This window comes from Podarcis melisellensis (genome assembly GCF_964234715.1).
Source record: "Podarcis melisellensis genome assembly, chromosome: 5".
Classification (NCBI taxonomy): domain Eukaryota; kingdom Metazoa; phylum Chordata; class Lepidosauria; order Squamata; family Lacertidae; genus Podarcis; species Podarcis melisellensis.
In genome coordinates this window covers 10,825,220-10,841,085 of record NC_138537.1, presented here as the reverse complement: position 1 = coordinate 10,841,085, position 15,866 = coordinate 10,825,220, and the positions used below count along the sequence as shown (strand labels likewise).

General features: G+C 45.5%; 1 protein-coding gene across 7 annotated transcripts in view; it reads right to left on the bottom strand.

The window, feature by feature from the left end:
* The window catches only part of PEX5L (peroxisomal biogenesis factor 5 like), a 169,523-nt gene that overhangs the window by 31,019 nt on the left and 122,638 nt on the right, over nucleotides 1–15,866 (bottom strand). For 5 of the 7 annotated variants that reach the window (XM_081911020.1, XM_081911022.1, XM_081911023.1 and 2 more), the window contains 2 exons: nucleotides 11,689–11,800; nucleotides 2,339–2,542 (listed from right to left, as the gene is read on the bottom strand). In XM_081911020.1, the coding sequence (XP_081767146.1) occupies nucleotides 2,339–2,542; nucleotides 11,689–11,800 (316 nt within the window). The remainder of the gene's footprint in view (nucleotides 1–2,338; nucleotides 2,543–11,688; nucleotides 11,801–15,866) is intronic. The other 2 variants (XM_081911024.1, XM_081911026.1) reach the window with 1 other exon arrangement.

Below are 15,866 nucleotides of genomic sequence, written 5' to 3'. Positions count from 1 at the left end.
TCCTGAACGCCTTGGTACTCGGATGTTTTGGCTCCCGAATGCCACAAACCCGGAAGTGTGTGTTCTGGTTTGCGAATGTTCTTTGGAACCCGAACATCCGATGGGGCTTCCGTGGCTTCCGATTGGCTGCAGGAACTTCCTTCAGCCAATCAGAAGCCATGCTTTGGTTTCCAAATGTTTTGGAAGTCGAATGGATTTCCGGAACAGATTCCATTCGACTTCCAAAGTCCTCATTCAGAGTGAGGGTGATACTTCCTGCCCTCATTTTTAAGCCCGGCAATGCTAACTAGGATTCATGGAAGCATGACAAGGTAAATGGTGAGGCATGGCAGGGGATAGTTCTATAAATTCTCCCTGGGGTGGCTCCAATTTCAAGTTAGAAATTACAAAGCAAATTGGGACAGAGACATACGATCGCAACCCCAAAGTGATACCAGCTCCGACACCCTCAAATGCCTATCAGAGACTTTTGAGCAACCTTTCCCAGCTTAGCTCCCAAAGAGTGTTTCCATGCAGGCCTTGCCTTGAGGGTAGGTGTGAGGGGAGGCAAGTACCTTCCAAGGTGTTCAGCTTTTAAAGAACTAGGGAAGCACAGCAGGTATTGGCAGAAAAGCATTCCGAGCAGAAAGGAAAGCTAAAGAAAAAGTGCAACTACATGAAAAAGAGTTCTAAGGCCAAGCTGGCGCTGTGAGCGGCTGTTTCCAAATAAAGGCCTGGAGGAATTGAACTGGATGTCTGCTGTGCAGCTAGCAGAATCACAGAGTTGGAAGGGATCCCAAGGGTCATCTTGTCCAATCCCCTGCAATGCAGGAATCAACCCAGAAAGTACTCTTCTTTCAACTAAGTAGGGATCATTGTATCATTACACCTGCACCATGCATTTAAGGAATTATCACACCACTTTAACAATCATGGTCCCCCGCCCCCAAATCCTGGGAAGTGTCATTTGTAAAGGGTGCTGAGACTTGTTAGGAGACCTGTATTCCCCACACAAAGGCACAGTGCGGCCTAAGACCCACGTACCTACGGGACCGCCTCTCCTGGTATGCTCCGTGGAGGACCTTAAGGTCCACAAATGACAACACTTTGGAGGTCCCAAGTCGCAAGGTGGTTAGATTGGTCTCAACTAGGGCCAGGGCCTTTTCAGTACTGGCCCCCGACTTGGTGGAATGCTCTGTCACAAGAGACTAGGGCCCTGCGGGACTTGATATCTTTCCACAGGGCCTGCAAGGCAGAGCTGTTCCACCTGGCCTTTGATTTGGACTCAGTCTGACCCTTATGTCCCCCGCCCCCCCCCTTATGGTTTTGATCTATGGGCTACTTTTAAAATGAGACTGCATTTTAAATTGCATTTTAACCTGTATTTTCAATTGGTTCCTCACCATTATGTTTTTATTGTAATTTTATTGGTGTTAGCTGCCGTGAGCCTGGCTCTGGCCAGAGAGGGCAGGGTATAAATTAAATTTATTATTATTATTATTATTATTATTATTATTATTATTATTATTATTACCCAGAGTTTTCTGAGAAGAGGGATTCATCATAGAATTGTAGCTCTGTGAACAAGGCAATAGAGGTCTCATAACAACTCTCAGCACTACAAACTTCAGCTCCCATGATTCTTTGGGGAAAGCCATACTTGATTAAAATGGTATAATACTGCTTTAATATGATAAATGTGGATGAGGCAATACAGCAGGAGGGCGCACTGCAGACCGTACAGTCTAAGGTCCCCAGATCAAGGCAGGGAATCCAGAGTACAGTATGAGTGTCCCCAATAGATGGCTATCCACTCTCTGCTTCAAGACCTCCAGTCTACCATCCCCTAGTTCTGATTCCTTGTACAGTGGTACCTCGGGTTAAGTACTTAATTCGTTCTGGAGGTCTGTTCTTAACCTGAAACTGTTCTTAACCTGAAGCAGCACTTTAGCTAATGGGGCCTCCTGCTGCTGCCGCGCCACCGGAGCACGATTTCTGTTCTCATCCTGAAGCAAAGCTCTTAACCCAAGGTAATATTTCTGGGTTAGCAGAGTCTGTAACCTGAAGCGTATGTAACCCGAGGTACCACTGTATCAGGCTTAGCAATTGCAGGGGCTTCCTACTACTCACTAGCCAGAGGGCTCAACATCACGTACCACTATTGCATACCCTCCAGCTACTCAGTTGTAGTTCAGCAACATCTGGATGGCCAAAGGTACCCTACATCTGCATGCAATGTGTTCCAGCCTGGCTTCCTGAAGCCCAAGCCCTGCAGTCAAGCAAGGCACTAAGAGTGAGGGAAAAGCAATGCATATGAAAATTGGGGAAGTTGTAGCTGGTGATTGAAGATGCTAAGTACCTAAATCCAATGATGACTTCTCGGGAGCTCTGGCAGGCTGGATTTTCTGCTCAGCATCCACACTGATAAGGTCTGGATTGTCTGCCTTTTTCATGTGAGTTGAAGCCTTCAAGCTTTCCCCTCTTGAGGAATTCTCCAACTTTTTCACTTTGTTTTGGGAGACTGGTTCGCTCAGGTCCAAGAGATCCAGCCCTGTAGACAAAACTATCGCAGGCCCAACATAATGAAACCGTTTTAAGCACTCGCTTTTATTGGATGTTGCATTTCCAGTGTTAACGGTAAATCAAATTCTCAAACCTTAGAGCAAGTCAAGCTATCTCTGTATTTGGACTGGGTGGTCTGCCCTGTCCAAATTTAAAGGACAATAAGGATGTGCTAATGTATCATATCTAATATGACTTCACAGCTAATAGCAGCTCCATGGGGACTATTTACACCAGGGAATCACCAGTGTTGGTGTTGACCTTTAAAGTCCTAAATGGCCTCGGTCCAGTAAACCTGAAGGAGCGTCTCCACCCCCATCGTTTTGCCCGGACACTGAGATCCAGTGCCGAGGGCCTTCTGGTGTTTCCCTCACTGTGAGAAGCAAAGCTACAGGGAACCAGGCAGAGGGCCTTTTCGGTAGTGGCGCCCGCCCTGTGGAATGCCCTCCCATGAGATGTCAAAGAGATAAACAATTACCTGACATTTAGAAGACATCTGAAGGCAGCCCCGTTCAGGGAAGCTTTTAATGTTTGATGCATTACTGTATTTTAATATTTTGTTGGAAGCAGCCCAGATGGGCAGGGTATGTATAAATAAATAAATAAATAAATAAATAAATAAATAAATAATTTGCAGGGTTTGTGTGTGTGTTAAGGGCTAAATCCTTCTCCCTATTCTGATTCAAATCAGCTGCTTCTCTGGCTACCCGTTACCTAAAATAAATGCTGCTTTGATTTTCCCACAAGTAGCACTAAAGTGTCAAACAATGTGATCAGCCAAACCATATGGAATACCATATAGCTCTCCTGAGTCTGTACTGGTGCAGTGAAGGGTTACTTTTCTCTGGCGTGAAAAGCTCCCTGCACGGGGGAAAATAAACACACCACGACGCAGGGTTCCACGCGTCTGCCCATGACACTTCCACTTTCATTTGCTTCTTAAAAAGTGGAACATTCAAACATGTAATCCCTCTCTTGCTGCCTAAAGTGGAAGAGTGAAACCATATGCTTTTCCTGCACATGTAGACTGGACATTAGGCGGAGTAATTATAGCTTGGTGCAGGTGTGGAGCTGCAGCCACAATCATTCTTCCATTTGCACTAACAACCATGCCAAACTCCAGCATTTTATATACCGTATTTTTCACCCTATAGGACGCACTTTTCCCCCTCCAAAAATGAAGGGGAAATGTGTGTGCGTCTTATGGGGCGAATGCAGGCTTTCGGTGAAGCCTGGAGAGCGAGAGGGGTTGGTGCGCACCGACCCCTCTCGCTCTCCAGGCTTCGCGGACCTCTCCGCAAGCAGCGGGAGCGTTCCCACTGCTTGCGGAGAGTTGCCTGCGTGCTGAAGCCTGCGCGCGCTGAGCTCAGCGCGTCCAGGCTTCACGGACCTCTCCGCAAGCAGCGGGAGCCAGCGCTGGGCTCCCACGGCTTGCAGAGAGCTGCCTGTTTGGGGGCTGGGGTCAGGGGAAGCTCAGGCAGGCCTCCCCCGCCCCAGCCCCGCGCCTGGGGGGGAAATATTTTTTCCCCTTTATTTCCCCCCCCAAAAAACTAGGTGCGCCTTATGGGACGGTGCGTCCTATAGGGCGAAAAATACGGTATTTGGGTGGCAAGGTACACTCATGGGCCACACACCTTCAGTGTGCCCTGAAAGTTGCCACCATGGTCCACCTGTTTACCTATGGACCCAATCCATACTACTGGCCAGAAGGAAGAGACAAAGCAAGTGGAGGCTTCTGTCCTTTCTGCTGCCTCCTGTCTTTTCCTGAATCCCTGGAAACAGAAGGGGAGCCAAGAAGCAATGGCAAAAAGGAAGAGGAAGGGCTGGACTGGGGAACTCCAGGGGCTTAGCAATGAGATCCCTGTTGAGGGGTTAGTAGGTCTGATGTTACCAGCCACTGACATCAGCCTTGATTATCAACCCATTTCTCTTGCAGTTAGTTTGTGTTTCCATATCAAGGATTAGCAGTGGAGTGGTTTGGAGTTCAAAATGAATTGGAAAATATCATTGTAAAAACACTGCATTGTTAATGAGACTCGAGGGCTCGTTAAGAAACAGTTATTAGATTCCATATGACAATAGGAATGATTGTGAGCATTGTGTTTAATTAAATCTTGCATTTTCTGCATATTGTTTTAGGGGAGTGCATTAATTAGGGATGCAGATATACATAATCAGCCGGCCTGATGTCAGAATTGGTGTATTTAGCAATTTGAGTTGATGCATGTTTTAACCTTGGATTTTCCTGTCTCCTCCATTGGAATTGTTTGTGTTTCTTTTATACATTGAGTGTTTTGGGTTAAAAAAATGTAAAAACAACTCAGAACTCTTTGGGCATAATCACTTTTAAGACACAATAACTCCAGTGGAAGAGTATGAGGAAGTGTTGTCCAAACTTTTTTCAAAGAGAGCCAGATTTGATGAAGTGAAGGGCCGTGAGGGCCGACCAAAGGGCCAACTGAAGCTGTTGACCTTTTTTTAGGATTAAAGTTATCGAGGGTTTTGGGGGGATTTTTACCACAGGAAATAAACTGCCACAGGGGCCAGATTAAACCAACCGGCAGACCAGACTCTTGGCAGGTTTTGAATAAACATACACAAATTTAGTGATTGATAACATGGTAGATAGAGGACTGATATAATTTTATAATATGCAGAGAATAACATGTGCTGAGAAATCAGAGAGAGGAGCTGAGGGAAGTCTCAGGGGGGAGGGTTTGATGGGGAATGGGGAAAAAGGGGGGAAATAATGAAAATGATATGTTTTGATACACTGTTATGTTGAAATTGTTAATAATAATATAATAATAATAAACCAACTGGTGGGCCGGGTTAGGCCTCTGAAACAGACTTTGAACATGCCTGGTATAAGGCATGTGGTTAACTTTGCTATTGAAATCAGTGAGACCTATGAAGGCTTAACTTTGGCTGACCTTTCCCATTGGGTTGCACCATAGCAGTAGAGCATCCGATTTGCATGCAGAAGAGCAGAGGTTCAATTCCTGGCATCTTCAGGCAGGGCTGAGTGACTCCACTAGCACTGCCTGAGATCTGAAGAGGCGCTACTAATAGACAATACTGAGCTACATGAAGCAAAGGTCTGACCCTGGCAGCTTCCTGTATTCCTATGTAACCTCTGTGGCCTCAGTTTTAGGGAGATACCAAATTCTGTTTGTCATACTTCGATCCCAGAAGTATTTTCATTTTGTCTGCTGTGCAGATTGTGCACTTTCCCAAACAGCTTCATGCGATGCCCATTCTGTGAACACCAGTACCCTGGTCCAATAAGGAGGATCTGACCACATGTAACCAATGTGGATGAAGATATTCATGAGCATTCTCATCACCTCTGTTTGCCCCACTGCTTTCCTCTGGGGAAACCTGATCTTTAGCGCTAAATTGGAACAAACAGCAATTAAGACAATATATTCCACATCTGGCAACCAAGGAGCCCCTTTGGTTTCAGATAGTACATGGCTAGATGAGTCTATAAAGCCAATTTTTTTAATAACTCTGGAAGCGTATGAAAAATTGTGCGCTGGGCTTTTTAGACTCATACCCATGTACTATCTAAAACCCAAGGGGTACATTGGTTGTCAGATGTGATTCCCCTCCCCCCCCAGCTCTCCTACCCCACTAATTGGATTTTCCATGGTTTGCTGCGTGTTCCGATTTAGCTCTAAAAAGCGGGTTTTCCGGTGTGGCGAGGCAAATGCAGAACTACTGGGACTCACACCTAGAAACCACAAGACGAACGGGAAACCACTCGGACCCATGCTTCCTAGATACAGGACAAACAGAAAGGTGGATGAGCCCTAGCTCCTAGGCAACCGAATGGATGCATCTCGTGAAATAGAGGGTGATATGTTATACGGTGGTTCCGCTCCTTTCTCCTGGGCCGTGTCCAGAAAGTGGTGTTGGGGGATGAGTGTTCAGACCCCTGGGCTCTCACTTGTGGGGTGCCTCAGGGTTCCATCCTCTCCCCCATGCTTTTTAATATCTATATGAAGCCGCTGGGAGAGATCATCAGGGGGTTTGGGCTGGGTGTTCATCAGTATGCAGATGACACCCAGCTCTACCTCTCCTTTAAATCAGAACCAGTGAAGGCGGTGAAGGTCCTGTGTGAGTGTCTGGAGGCGTTTGGAGGATGGATGGCGGCTAACAGATTGAGGTTGAATCCTGACAAGACAGAAGTACTGTTTTGAGGGGACAGGGGGCGGGTGGGTGTGGGGGATTCCCTGGTCCTGAATGGGGTAACTGTGCCCCTGAAGGACCAGGTGCGCAGCCTGGGAGTCATTTTGGACTCACAGCTGTCCATGGAGGCGCAGGTTAATTCTGTGCCCAGGGCAGCCTGGTACACAGGCTGAGATCCTACCTGCCCCGGACTGTCTCGCCAGAGTGGTGCATGCTCTAGTTATCTCCCGCTTGGACTACTGCAACGCGCTCTACGTGGGGCTACCTTTGAAGGTGACCCGGAAACTGCAATTAATCCAGAATGCGGCAGCTAGACTGGTGACAGGGAGTGGCTGCCGGGACCACATAACACCGGTCCTGAGAGATCTGCATTGGCTTCCAGTATGTTTCCGAGCACAATTCAAAGTGTTGGTGCTGACCTTTAAAGCCCTAAATGGCCTCGGTCCTGTATACCTGAAGGATCGTCTCCACCCCCATCGTTCAGCCCCAACACTGAGATCCAGTGCTGAGGGCCTTCTGGCGGTTTCCTCATTGCGAGAAGTGAGTTTGCAGGGAACCAGACAGAGGGCCTTCTCGGTGGTGGCGCCCACCCTGTGGAACACCCCCCCCTTCAGATGTGAAGGAAATAAGCAGCTATCCTATCTTTAAAAGACATCTGAAGGCAGCCCTGTTTAGGGAAGTTTTTAATATTTAACGCTGTACTGTTTTTAACATTTGATTGGGAGCCGCCCAGAGTGACTGGGGAAACTCAGCCAGATGGGCGGGGTATAAATATATCATTATTATTATTATTATTATTATTATTATTATTATTTGCACCCTCACATCACGCCTGTAAATAGCTAGAGTAGAATTGAAGCCCTTCACTGAAATCCTAAACAAAATGTCTGGTATGCAATCCCCAGTGGGACTTGTTTTTAAACAACTGTGTTTCTAAGCAAGCATCACTAAGTAAGGAAGTCCAGTAAGGTAGAGCCACTCTCCTGACACCTGCAATTCCCAGCACCCTCAACAAACCAGGATTCTTTGTGCTGAGTATATTACTGTTGGACAAAACCCCATTTGCTTGGCCCCAGTGTCATTCAGAAAAAATGAAGCTGTGTGGGATTCTTTTAGGTGACATTCTGAAGCTGTTTCCCTTACCCGTTTTGCTGATGCTGTGAGTTTATTCCCTCCCCTCCCAACTCGCTCGACTTTAACGTGTTTGAACATCTGTGTCAGTGTGGCTTAGCTAAGTTGGCATATACATGGTTCGTAAGAGGATTTCGACAAGCTCATGAAAGGCATCAACAGTTATTAAGCAGAAAAGAGGATATAGAGGTCGTATACAGGATGTCCCCAAACCTCTGGGACTGGTAGAAAAACGGGGAGTGACTGACAGAGGGTGGAAGACGTGTGAATGTTTCATGGCATCTCTTTCCTTTTTCCAAAAATATAGATGGATGCTGGGCTGGCTGGATCTGTGGTGTACCAGAGTTTTGTGGTCATAGGGACGTGGGTGGCACTGTGGGTTAAACCACAGAGCCTAGGGCTTGCCTATCAGAAGGTCGGCAGTTCGAATCCCCGCGACGGGGTGAGCTCCTGTTGCTCGGTCCCTGCTCCTGCCAACCTAGCAGTTCAAAAGCATGTCAAAGTGCAAGTAGATATATAGTAGATATATCCAGCGGGAAGGTAAGCAGTGTTTCCGTGCACTGCTCTGGTTCGCCAAAAACAGCTTAGTCATGCTGGCCACATGACCTGGAAGCTGTACGCCGGCTCCCTCGGCCAATAAAGCGAGATGAGCACCGCAACCCCAGAGTCGGCCACGACTGGACCTAATGGTCAGGGGTCCCTTTACCTTATATATAAAAAATGCAAATCTCTTTTTTCCCCAGTGATAGCCATGAGAACGGGTCAACTGGGTTACCCCAACTTTGTGCAAATCTCTGGGTGAATTACAGACACAGTTAAAATGCAACCATCAAATTTAACATTAAAGCAACAATATCCCCAAATATACAGATTAGGGGGTCAAGCCTTTAGTATGGCAGGCCTGCCCTGTGGAACACTTTGCCACTAGAGGTTTAGCAGGAACTATCTCTCTTCAAATTGTACTCTTCAGACAGACCTTCACAATATGACTTTCTCTTATTAACCAACTGGCACCTGTTTTATTGATTGATTATGTTTTATGGCTATTTATAGGCTGGCTTTATTATGTTTTGTATGTTGTGAGCTGCCTTGATCAGCTTTACGAAAGTGCAGAGTATAAATATTATCTATTCACTGCATGTCTATCCCACCTCTTCTCCAAGGAGCTCAAGCTGGTTTACATGGTCCAACTCTTCCTCAGTCAGTCCATATAACAACCCTGTGAGGTAGGGTAGACTGTGACTGGCCCAAGGTCGCCCAGTGAGCTTCATGGCTCAGTGGGGATTTGAAGGCTGATCTCACAGGTCCTAGTCTAACACACTAACCACTGCACCACACTTAAAATCTATATATCTATATCTATATCTATATCTATCATCTATCTATCATCTATCTATCTAATCTATCTATCGTCTATCATCTATCTATCTCTATCTATCTATCTATCTATCTATCTATCTATCTATCTATCTATCTATCATCTATCTATCTATCTATCTATCATCTATCTATCTATCTATCTATCATCTATCTATCATCTATCTATCTATCTAATCTATCTATCTATCTATATCTATCATCCATCTATCTATCATCTATCTATCTATCATTTATCTATCTATCTATCATCTATCTATCATCTATCATTCATCTATCTATCTATCTATCTATCTATCTATCTATCTATCTATCTATCATCTATCTATCTATCTATCTATCTATCTATCTATCATCATCATCATCATCTATCATCTATCTATCTATCTATCATCTATCTATCTAATCTATCTATATCTATCTATCTATCTATCTATCTATCTATCTATCTATCTATCATCTATCTATCTATATCTATCTATCTATCTATCTATCTATCATCTATCTATCATCTATCTATCTATCTATCTATCTATCTATCTATCTATCTATCTATCTATCTATCATCTATCTATCTATCTATCTATCATCTATCTATCTATCTATCTATCTATCTATCTATCTATCATCTATCTATCATCTATCTATCATCTATCTATCATCTATCTATCATCTATCATCATCTATCTGTCTGTCTGTCTGTCTGTCTATCCATCATCTATCTCAAAGAAACAGTGATAAACTGGATAATTACATTCCCTAAGAAACACTCATCTGAACAAAAAGCAAAAAGACCACAGCTCAGTAGCAGAGCATTTTTTATGCATACAGAGGGTCCCAGATTCAGTTCTTGGCAACACCTGTTAAAATGCCAGGGTAGTAAGTGACATGAAAGGGCTCTTCCAGAGACCCTGGAGGGACACTGCCAATCAGAGCAGACAACACTAGGCGATTTGCCTGACCCATCATAATGCAGCCTCCTGTTTCTCCCAGGTTTCAGACAGGAGACTCTTCCACACCTCCCTGAAGATGCCAGGGACTGAACCTGGGTCCTTCTGCATGCAATATGTATGTTTTAACACAGAGCTATGGGCATTTCCTCTTCCGGAAGTGAACTTCCTGGCCTAAGCAATAGGTCATCTTTTTCTAGTCTGGCCCTGACACCTTGTATGCCAAGTGACCCTTTGTCAATGTTCTGACTCTGCAGCCCTTGAGGTTGTGTTGCTCAAATCCTGCCCTTCCTTGGTGCCTATTTTGAATTCTTGAAAGCAGCAATGAATTCTTCTTCTTCTTCTTTTTACTTAGCATAAGAACTGCCTTCCTAGGTCGGACAAATAAAGCATCCAGCCCGGAATATTGTCTCCAGTAGCAGCCAATAAAAGCTCTTAGGGGAGATGCACTCAGCGGCACAGTCTTCTGATGGAGACTTATAGATGTTTTAGAAGTGATGACTTGCCCCTCAACCCTCTTAGGTAAAATTTCTGTTTGAAAACAGTTTTTATTCCTTCATAGAGGGAGAGAAGGAAGCTGATAAATGGCTTTTGAGGTAGAGAAGAAGAAATGGGCACCAGGAAGTTAGAAGATGACGCAACAGCAGATATATTTGGACAAGGAAGCAGAAGATTCAGTCAAGATCAAACACACGAGGACACAGAGAACAGAGGACTATGGCGAAGGATGGGAGTCAGATGAAAGGCTGAAAATATGAAAGTAGGTCAAAAGATGGATGTAAATGTGCCTCACTTTTTCCTCTTCAAGGGCAGTTTGACCAGCAATTAGGCCAAGGTGGGGAACCTATGGCCTCTCAGTTGCTGTTGGACTGCAACTGTTGTAATGCCTAATGACTGGCCATACTGATTGGTGCTGGCGAGAGTCTGACAACTGTTGGACGCCTAACAGCAGGGATCATTCACTTGGTAAACTAAGGGTTAAGTTTGTTGACAGGTAGCTAACCAAGAGAGGTGGTGACAGTGGAGATGTTTCCTAGGAACCTGTCAGAATGGCATGATACTTGCTGAGGTACCACACACTCTGATTGGCTGTGTAGTTCTGAGGGAGTTTTCTCCTGTGTGTGTAGTTGTAAGTCTTCCTGCTGTGAACAAGGCCTGAATTAAGAAAGGCAAAACCTCTCTGTTTATTTCGCTTCATATTATCTACAGCTTTTGTTCCTTTTACCCAGCAAAATATTATCAGTTTCTTTTGCATTCTGGACTCTGCCTGCAAGTGGATCTGCTAACAACACCAGTTTGTCCTTCCTTGAATTAAGCCTTCAGTTGTGTGTGTGTGTGTGTGTTTGCACCCCTTTCTATTAGGATTATGCTGGACACTCATAACTCTCCACTTCATGAGCTTTTGAAGGGTGGTGGAGTAGCGGAACATCTAAATGCCAGACAACATCCAATAATTGCTTTGAACATGACCAACAGTAGTAGAACTTTCAGTTACCTGCTGTATTGGACGTCACAGGCCTTGCAATGGCTTCTGATTTGGTTTCGCAAAGAAAGTCATCGATGGAGGGGCTCAGGAGGGGTCTGCTTTCTTGTTGCTCATTCACCAGCTAGTGACAGAAAAGCAAAAGTGGATGTGTGTGTTTTGTGTGCGAGTCTCTCGAATGGCTGAACTATGCATAATAAGTCTTTCGAAAGCACAAAACAAAATGGATATATAGCAATTGGGTGTGAGGCAGCAAATAAAAAGAGAGACACCATTAAGCAATACTCTATGACACTCAACTTTAGATTTCAGCATTATATTCAGAATTCGAAAGAAATGTTTTACACAATTTATGATCAAATTAACCCAGATTTTGTGTGGCACTTCAGTAGCTGGCAGATACATTTTTGTATTTGTTATTTTCCACCTGGTAATTAGTCAGTGTTGTAACATGCCCTTGCGTCTGAATTGACCTCCCTTCACCAGATGTTGTTGGACCACAACTCCCATCCGCCTCAGCTAATATGGCCAATGGGGGGCACCAGGTTAGAGTTGTTTGTCCAACAGCAACATCTGCAAGGCACCAACTTGGGGAACGCTGCTCTAGATTAAGAGAGAAACTTCAGGAAGTCATCCCAAAATGCAAAAGAAGATATGAGTCGCATCAACACCATACATTTAAAACACTTTATGCCATTTCAACAGTTATGGCTCCCCCTGTAAAAAGAAGAAGAAAAGACAATGGGAACTATAGTTTTTAAAGGGTGCTGGGAGTTGTAATTCTGATACGTTTTCCAACAACTCTCAGCATCCTGTATGGTGTGGATGTGACCATGGGGGCAGAGATGTGCTTGTGGCTTCCCCTTCATCCGATTTAGCTGTACAATTGCCTAATTAAACAAAAAGCAAGCTTCCAATTTGGACTTTGAGGACATTTGAGATGAGCTAAAGGTCAGCAAAACACCAGTAGATATAAAGCAGGGTCAAACCTGACTAACTGCTGGGTGGAGAGCAAACCAGGGACTCCTAGCAGCATAACCAAGCAAAGAGCTGAGGATGCAATCCATATGTTGAAGACGGCATACACGCCTTACATTTAAAGCACATGGCTTCCCCAAAAGAATGCTGGGCACTGTAGCTTGTTAAGGATGCTGGGAATTTTAGTACTGCAAGGGGCAAACTCCTTCTTTGGAGGAAGCAATGCGCTTTAAATGTACAGTGTGAACGCAGCTCAGCAGATCTCAGAAACCCCCTTTCAGGGTTTTCAAGGACTGCTTGAATAGGACACTCCAGTCCTTCAACAGCAATGGCAGACATACGGGGCCACGGACCGTAAATCTCGAAGCAACCAGGTTGCCAAAGCTTGCTAGAGACAAATGACAAACTCATTCTTTGAGTGTGGATCCTTATTGAGGCACAATGGCAACATCCTCACACAAGCCACTAGGCCTGGGAAGACCTAAAGAGCTGCAAGAGGACCACTGGGGTTTTGTTTTTACAGGGGTGGGACTGGAGGTGAGAGCCTCAAAAACAATCCACAGTGGACTGACCAAGCAACTCTTGTGTGCCGTTGGGGTGTGTGGGATACAGGAAATTAGGGTGCCTTGGGGAAAGATCCTGCCGGGAATCCCAAACAGTAGCTTTCCGCACTGCAACATTTTCTCGCAGTCCCCACTTGCTTGTGATCATTGCACTCCTTTATATTTATGTATACAGGCTGTGAATGCCCTGTGGAGATTTGCTGTCGTAGATGGGAAGAAAAAGTATACATCAATCTCTCCCTCCTGTTACCATCAATGGGTGACCTGCACACCCATCAAGCTCTGGATTGCGCATTAATGTGCTAAACCATCAGCTCCAGTGCACATGTGGGAATTTGGAAGAGCAAATGGTGGCTATATTGCTCACTTCAGGGCCAATAAATGCTCTCCGCATGTAATTGTACTGAAATAATTGCGGCATTCCTTATGCCTATGAAACTACATGCCCACATCAGACCCCCTGATGTGGAACACAGGGTTTACTGAGAACCCTCAACCAGCTTCCGAGTTTTCATTGATTAGCTGTCCTACTTTTCAATCTATTATTCGACTCATTAAGTGGCTAAAATAAATCAGTTTGTGGCACTATGCTGAGGCTATTGAATTAAGATAACTGCTTCATCTCATGAGTGAACATAACCAGATAATATACTATTTTGAAAGGTCATCTTAGAAGAAATTTGTTGTACCATAATACTGTTTGCCACCAGGTGATGGGTGTGAGGTCAGCTCCCTGTTGTTGTTTGTAAAGCATTTTTAAAAATAAACAGATGTGCTGATGGAGTGACAGCAGTTTCATCCGCAACTTTAACGGAATTCTGCCATTTCAAAAATAAAATAAAGAATGCTAGAGAGACAATGAATAATGCCATGTTTTGAGGTGGAAAAATAATTGTTTAGCTCTACTGTGGAACTCTATGGGCTGCATAAATCAAGGGTAAGAGCAGGACTTTTTCCCCAGCCTGAACTCACTGCAACTCGGTTCTGGCATGTCTCAGGTGGTCGCCATTGCCATTATAAGAGAACAAGGGAGTTCTGACACCTCTTTTTCTAGAAAAATAGCACTGGGTAAGAGGAAATGAAAGGGACGTGGGTGGCGCTGTGGGTTAAACCACAGAGCCTAGGACTTGCTGATCAGAAGGTCGGCAGTTCGAATCCCCGCAACGAGGTGAGCTCCCGTTGCTCGGTCCCTGCTCCTGCCAACCTAGCAGTTCGAAAACATGTCAAAGTGCAAGTAGATAAATAGGTACCGCTCCGGAGGGAAGGTAAACAGCGTATCCATGCACTGCTCTAGTTCGCCAGAAGCGGCTTAGTCATGCTAGCCACATGACTCAGAAGCTGTACACCGGCTCCCTCGGCCAATAAAGCAAGATGAGTGCCGCAACCCCAGAGTCGGTCACGACTGGACCTAATGGTCAGGGATCCCTTTACCTTCACCTTTAAGAGGAAATGAAAGGTTGGGAAATGGCTTGGGTAAAGATAGCGAAGAGAGTTTCCTGAGGGATACCAGTGCAGAGGGCAATATGGAAGTCAGCTTGAGCAACAATGTCAACACAACCCTGGGCTGTGTACAAATGTAACACGATTCATTGCTCATATCTCGAGCCTTTAACCTGCACTGGTTGGAGGAAGGGGGTGAATTGCAACTGATATGAATTTCCCAAGTGAGTTGCTTGAGGCAGGCCTTCAATCACCAACTAGTTTTGCCGGAAAACCTATCCACATTGGCCAAGGTGGGACCAGTCCATTCAGACCCTGCAATGCGCCTTTAAGCAGGCCAATCTTTGCTTTGGATGGGAGCTGTGAGGCTGGTTCATCACAGCAAATGGGGCACTGCCCCGCCAAGCTCAGCTAGGCCTCCCACCACCCGCCATCTTACTTACATCCAGGCCACTGGCTGTTGGCTTCCTCCTGCTTCAGTCTCAATGCTGCCATTTGTGGAACCCAGCAGAGAGGAGAATGGGGGCAAAACTAGCATGAGCTGCCTCTGCCTGTCGTTGACACTGGCACCATCTACTGCTGGCCTCTCTACCAGTCCTCTGCCCCACCAGCCTAAGTGGGCACGGTCTACCATGAGATGAAGGAGAGAAGGCTGGAGGCTGGGGAAGTGACAGCTTTGGCCCGGGTTTTTCAAAATCACCAATCCCTGATCAAAATGTGAAGGATTGTCAGTGTGCTTGTCAATGGCTGCTGGCTAATTGCCCAGGAAATCAGAGAGGCAGAGAAAGAGCAAGCTTTTCAGTTCTTTCAGGAACTCAAAGAAGCCCGAGAAATGCACCTACTCAGAAGCAATGTTACTTCCCTATCAATGAGACTCCTCCTGCTGCTTATGTTGGCTGCTAAGGGCAAACTTCCCTTGCGCTCTCTTTTCAGCTATTCACATCAAACTTCGGGTTTTGGAGAAGGTGGGGGCTCTGGTAGACTCTCCAGAGACAGCTGGTCATTTAGCTGCTGCACAGGCTGTCTCTGTCCAATGCTACCTTGTTCCTGCTCTCCGCCACCCGTTATTTCCCAACTCCTATCTTCTTCTAGCATGTGCCCTGTCTCAAGGGATGCGGGTGGTATTGTGGTCTAAACCACTGAGCCTTTTGGACTTGCAGATCAGGAGGTTGGCAGTTTGAATACCCATGGCAGGGTGAGCTCCCGTCG